General features: G+C 41.2%; 1 protein-coding gene across 2 annotated transcripts in view; it reads left to right on the top strand.

Annotated features, from left to right (window-relative positions):
- The window catches only part of flt1 (fms related receptor tyrosine kinase 1), a 42886-nt gene that overhangs the window by 18836 nt on the left and 17263 nt on the right, over positions 1–6787 (top strand). Inside the window, exons 11-15 of one of the 2 annotated variants that reach the window (XM_032504420.1) lie at positions 747–870; positions 1630–1738; positions 4063–4371; positions 5551–5697; positions 5772–5903. The exons of the other annotated variant lie outside the window; for it this stretch is intronic. Coding sequence (XP_032360311.1) covers positions 747–870; positions 1630–1738; positions 4063–4371; positions 5551–5697; positions 5772–5903 — 821 coding nt within the window. The remainder of the gene's footprint in view (positions 1–746; positions 871–1629; positions 1739–4062; positions 4372–5550; positions 5698–5771; positions 5904–6787) is intronic. 2 annotated transcript variants of the gene reach the window in all.

Genomic DNA, 6787 nt, shown 5'->3' with positions numbered 1-6787 from the left:
ATATATATATATATATATATATATATATAAGTATATACAAAATAAAAGACTTGTTGCTGTAGTTGGTACTTGCTACATTTTCATTACATTTATCATCATATTTGATTTAGATAATCAGTTCATCATTGCTTATACTGTTATGAGACATGGAAAAGTAAATTAAATATACACTTTTTTCCTCAACTCTGAAAGTAATTGATCAAGCATTGTGTGTTTTAGGCCCCACCTCAGCTCCTGTATGATTTTAGAGTTTTTCATCATAAGGAGATGTACATAAATAAACCACAAAGCAGTCTGCATGAGCTTTATTTCCCACAGTTCTACTTGTGTGTAATCTATGGATTTAGACTTGTGAGAATCATTGAGAGGAACAGGAACAGGAACTATTGTCCTGAAAATGTGGGATGAATTGTTAAGAACGGAAGGAAGTTTATCCACAGCATTACAATACCACCTCTGCATCCTCTATAGATGAACAATCCAGAATGACATAGCACTCCAAAGATCCACTATTGTCAGCCTGCAGGACAGGGTAAAAGGATGTGATGCTATTGATAAAATGGTTTGGTGATGATGATTATGTGAATGAGAATAACATCATGCAGCGATGATCAAGGCGTTTCCCTGATGTTCTGGTATTTCTCCTGCCGCGCACAGCTGAGAAAAACACAGACACATACACCTGAAGGCAGCATAAAATGATTTGTGTCAACACAGCTGAATCCCTATATTCTTCTTTCTTCAAGGTGTGTGTGTCCAACATCCTCCTCCCTTTGGAGCCCTGTTACAGAGAGGGTCCCTGCCACGTTCACAAGCAACCACATCCTGAGTATTACACATAGACAGGAAGTGCTTCAAGGGAAGAACAAGGTAGGTGTAGCACTGAAATACACACTGTGACTGATGGGAGAGCTATGTTGTGTTAATATGAGGGTTTTAAGTTACTGTTGAAAAGGAAGTGAAAAACACAAAATAGCATACTGATGTGGATAAGCTCAAAGATACAATAACTACAGTTGGTCCTGGAAAATATTTGAATTGCAATCATAAATAGATTACAGATTTGATGGAAATTGGCCAAAAATGCACCAATCTGAATGGAATTACCATAAACCTACCATAATCAAAACAGAAATGTACTTTGCACATTTATGACATGAGACAGGTGCGTCAGAGAGGGATGAGTAGGTCAAAAGTAGCAAAGAAACTTCAGCACACTGCCTCACTTGCAAAGATAAATTTAATAGCTGACAACATTTCGGTGCTAGACCTTTGCCTGATGAAGGTCTTTCTCTCACAAGATCATCTTTACTCTTACTTCCCTTCTTTGCTCACTCCTCCCACACACAAACATTCACAGACCCACTTTTATTAATACATGTTGACAGCTTGCATGTTGAGCTGCCCACTGGGATAGAAGGTCTGGGTCAGAGAACCCTATTGTCTGCTCAGTGGGCCCATGCAAAATAGGATTCCTGCCATCAGTGGCAGAGGTAACATGCCTGAACCTCATGCACCATGTGTCCACGATTGTGTGTGAATGCTCACGTGTATGCGTGCGCACGCGTGCCTGTGTGTGTCTGTTTTTCAGTGCTGGTTTGATAATGCGGATGTTTGTGCTTTCTGTAGACAGTGGGGGTCCTGACTGTGGCAGAGGCCTTTGTGTCTGGAGTCTATCGCTGCACTGCCTCCAACTCTGCAGGCACAGACCAGCTAGACCTCCACTTCTACGTCACAGGTCAGGAATCATCTCCTCAGATATACACAATGGGGGCTTTTTTGTGCCCACATATGGTATTCTTTTTTAAAATACGAAATTTAAAAATCTATTTTACCTGCAATCTTTTCCCTCCAACATTCACTTCCCAGAATTTTAAATAACCAGTTTCTGTCTTCTTCCTGTTGTCTGCTTTCTTTTCTCACTTTTACTCCCTTCTCAGTTTCAAAATATCAGCTGATCCACTTGATGGATTGACAAATCATTTTTTTACTGATATTCTATTCAAAATAATGAGCGACGATGCGGAAATAATGAAATAATTTTAATTCTTCTGTTCTGTTTGGTGAGGGTTACCTTGTTTAAAGTTGTCTTCAATAAAATAATTGTGCAATAAATTATCTTTTTCAACATGAAACTCATTGATATTTTTCCTAATACTACTATACTAGAATCGCCACAAACCTTTTTTTATGTCAGATGGAAGTAAAGCAATTAGGCAAAAACCCTGCAGGACTGAAAAGGTGAAAACTAACTGGTCAATTATTATGACATTTATTATTCATCTTGTGATTTGCTGTAACATCTGTAAACATACATACACTTCTACACACACTCCTGCACAGATGACATATTTGTTGCCTTCTGCTCCATTAGACTTGGATGATTGCACACACTGTCTTTTGCCTTGTTTTAGGCAGTATTGCCAAAATTAAATGTCTTGCAACAAAACTTACTAAAAACCCAAGGGTTTTATCTGTACATTTCAGAGCTGTGTGAGTAAAACTGACACAGAGCCAATGCAGTAGATGAAAGGCTCTATAGTATTTCATGTAAGTAATGTAAATTTACATGAAGAAGGAGAGGGGCAGGAAGGGATAGTGAGAACAGAAGATGGGCTGGGAATAGGATATTGAGCTTTCAGGTTTCAGAAGAATACATGTGGAGTCATTACTGCCATGTTAAAGCTATAGTCTGCAACTATTTCATGTTAATGAACATCATTACACACATTCAGGCCATTGTCAAATGAGACGATACAAAGCTAATTAAGCCTTTCAGCTCCACTGTATTTCTCAGTACGACTATGTTTGACCATGACTATGATGTAGTCCAAACACTTTTTCTCGAGTGCTTGAGTGATGCGTTTTACGTCCCCACTAAGAAAGGACAACCACAGCGGTCAGCCTTGGAGACAAAGAGGACATAAAAAGGCTTGTATTATGTGGATGCGCCGACAGTGTGGTTGTCATTACTTAGAATTCCTCATGGGGACGACAGAAACTGCGCACCACAGCTTTGAGGTGATTTCATTAGTGAAGCATGTGACAAATGTCACAGACCTGCAAAAGAGACACTGCAGCCAGGTCACTGCACCTCGGTGAAGAGAGTGTGATGCTCCAGAGCAACAGATTTTAGAGCTCAAACTGACCTGGAGTGATGGGACTCTATGTGACGGGCAGCTGCTTCAGTATTATCCACCAACATGTCACAGTTCAAAGCTGCTCAATTGATTTTATATTGAAGAAATGTCTTTTTTTTTCACATCTAAAAATCTGACACTTGCTAAAGAGTATTTAGATTCTTCAGTGTTATCTGGTTACATATTTGAACATTTTACATCAAAAAATGTTATATAGCATACCAGAAACAATAACTCAAATAGATCTTTTTAAATACTGGAAAAATGATTGATACATGTTATAGAAGAAGTAAACACACATTAATCTAAGTTAAAATCCTTGGCACAACAAAGTAGAGTACGTGCATCGGTTACATATTATTGTTTGTGTGACGTGAGGTTAGATTTGTTACGAGGCGTACAGGTAGAGGTTTTTTGTTGTGTTTATTTTGTGTGCAGGAGTGTGTGTTTGTGCATTAGGCTGAGCTGAGTTGTTTGTGTGTGAGCAAGAGCGAAACAGGAACCTGGTGCTCTTATCGTTCTACTTCCCTGTGCAGTGCACTTCCTTGGACTGGCAGGTCGGCTTTATTTCGGGAGGCCTTGGGGTGTTCTGGAAAGATAAACACTATCTGCCATCAGGAAACTCTCGAGCCGTTTCCACGGGAAGTTTCAAATGGCTAAAGTAAATAAAAATGCTTTTCACTGTATTCCACTAGCTGCTTTTACCCACAATAGCCATTCAACATTGTCGTCGAAGGTTACAAAAGTGGAGAATCCGTTGAATCAGCTCTACTGGTTTCAGGCACCAGACAGGATCCACATACACTTGTCGAGAAACGGAGAGGGCTCATTCATCATACAGGAGATCAGTGAAGGTATATACTTGTTCACGTTTGCTCTCCCTCACCTTTCGTCAACATCTTTTCATCTCTGCTTCCCTCAGATGTCCCAGGAGGCTTCAGTGTGAGCCAGGGGGAGGAGCCTAGAGAGGGTGGAGAACTGCATCTCACCTGTGTAGCCAATAAGTACCTGTACACAGCGTTGTCATGGCAACGGGTGAATGAGACCGAGGGTGTCCAATCCCGCAGCCCTGCCCGGAGTAGTCAGCAGCTCACATTGGGGGAGTTTTCCAATTCTCTGGTCCTGTTGCTAAGCAACCTAACAGCCAGAGACTCTGGCGCCTACAGATGCTCTGCCCACCACCTGATCATCGGACGGGAGGCACACCTGGACATACAGGTGGTGGTCACAAGTGAGTTGTCGCAGCTTTATGATCTTATCTTCATTGTCCATCTATAAGCCTATAGTCACTACTGTGCATTTTTGGTTACTTTAATGAACAATAATACAGCAAGTAATTATCTCATATACTGTATATCAAGCATTTTTGGATTATGTTTTTAGCTTGTTGTCTGCACAGAATGATTACTTTTATCTGATCTTTTTTTTAGATTGTGCAAAATAAATATTCATAATGTATATACATACATACAAACAAACAAACACCCACACGCTCTCAAAGAGTTTCGCTGCTTGGGAATTGGGTCCCCTAGACTTCCTGGGGCCCCACCCTGCCTTTGCTCTTGCGCTCCAGCTCAGCACCTCTTTCACGTGGGAATGAGCTCTTGTCTGGAGGAAGAGCACACAATGGCACTTTCCACAATGCCACATTTACAGGCCCCCACACAGGGCCGGCGTAACAATCAGCCAATCAGACACTGTCAGGCCCCAGCCCCCGCGGACAATCATCAATTGTTGACCAAGAGGAAGATAGGGGAAACAACAATCAGTCGCCTTGGTTAAGTGACTTTTCTTCATGTCTTTTACTGCTGTTATACAATCAGGGCTCAACACGTCAACTTCCTCCACTGGGACCCTCACAAGGGAACTAATAGAGAGACAAGGTTTTTCAGAAAGAGAGAAGTTGGGGAGAATGCAGAAAAAATAAAGCATGGGAATAAAGAGACTCAGGGGTGATCTGATCTAATTATAGTTTACGAGTAATGTAGTGTAATTATGATGCATGAGAAGGAAACTTAAAAACTGCACTTAACTCATTGTGTGCACTCATGTGCCAATAACTGCCCACATGATGAAATACTACATTGCTGTTGTTTTTTAGAAATGGGTTTGCATTGCAGGGTATTTCAGGGTGAATAAGTGGCCCAAGAGAACTTAAACGTCAGCTGACTCACCGGTTGAAACCAAGGCCACTCTTCTGGAAATATGTGTCACTACCAGTGCAAGATTATTGTCCGAAAGTGGCACTGGTCCAGAAAACAGTGGGAAAAAATAGCACTGCTTTCACTTCACTTAAGTGCAGCACTTGGGTTAATATACTTGGTTACAATAAACCACTGGTAATTTGGCAGATGTTGCACAAACACATTTCTGCACATACTGTTCATGGTATGTGTGTTTCTTCTTTCAGTTTTGGAGCCTCCGGTGCTGCTTAATAATCTGACAGATTGTACTGTCAACCTCAGCAGCTCAGTAATCCTTAGCTGTCCCTCTGAAGGAGTCCCAACCCCAATCATCATGTGGTACAAGGATGAACGTGCTTTGTCTCAGGGATCAGGTGAAAATTGATACCATAAACATGCAAATTGTAGCTGTATTCTAGTGTCTAAGAGTTTCTGCAACCATCTTTAGGCATTGTGATATCAACAGAAGATGGGACCCTCCATATTGATCGAATCACAGTCGAGGACCAGGGCATGTATACGTGCCAGGCCACCAATGAGAGGGGATCTGCAGAGAGTTCCGCCTATATATGGGTAAACCGTAAGTATTACTTTTCAATTACATTTTTTGATCCACTGTGTTTTCTTGACTCTTCCATCTATGGGTATGTCTGAATGTCTATTGTTCCCATTTCTGTAAATAGATGCATGGCCTGGATGTACAGACACATAGTACAATAATAAACAACATTGTTTTTATGGATGTAGGATTCACACCCAGAGGTTCAATTCTATTAATGGGAGATGATATGTCTGCTTATCAATTCCTATGTAAACATTGATCAAAGAACGTCTTAACATGTGGGACACACTCCTTTTGTCTAGTTTTCCTCATTTACACACCCACACACATACACTCAGTCATACTTCCTGTGGTGGTAGAATTATAGGCAGGCCCCCGTGTGGTTATACCCCACAGTCTGAGCATCATTCCCGGGGTGGACACGCTTCCCAGTCAGGGTCTGCAGAGAGAGAAGTAGCTGTGTGCGTGCGTGCGTGCGTGCCTGCGCGCGTGCGCGCGTGCACGCGTGTGTTTTGTTCTGATCACTCAGGAAGGAAGCTGTCTCCCGTTTTTATTTCCTCCAGAAGGGCCCTCATCCCAGAGAGGCTCCGCACTGCACTGAGCCTTTCTACTTCTGCAGAATAAAAAAATTTATTAAATTGGGATTTAATAAGGAAGATAAATCATAGTGTTTCTGGATCATGGCATAGTAGATTATGGCCTTAGTAAAATGATTTACAGTAATTCCAACCAAGTTTCTCTGATTTATCCGCAATTTATTTCTTTGATGATCTGAAATGAGTGTAAAATATTAAGTGTAAAAGTCTTATTTGTTGTTGTTATTATCTAAAGCTGATTAAGCACTAATGCGGTGTGTGTGTGTGTGTGTGTGTGTGTGTGTGTGTGTGTGTGTGTGTGTGTGT

The sequence above is a fragment of the Etheostoma spectabile genome, chromosome 22 (genome assembly GCF_008692095.1).
Source record: "Etheostoma spectabile isolate EspeVRDwgs_2016 chromosome 22, UIUC_Espe_1.0, whole genome shotgun sequence".
In the NCBI taxonomy this organism is placed as follows: Eukaryota; Metazoa; Chordata; class Actinopteri; order Perciformes; family Percidae; genus Etheostoma; species Etheostoma spectabile.
Note: the sequence above shows the minus strand (reverse complement) of the source record. Positions and strands in the feature narration are given on the sequence as shown.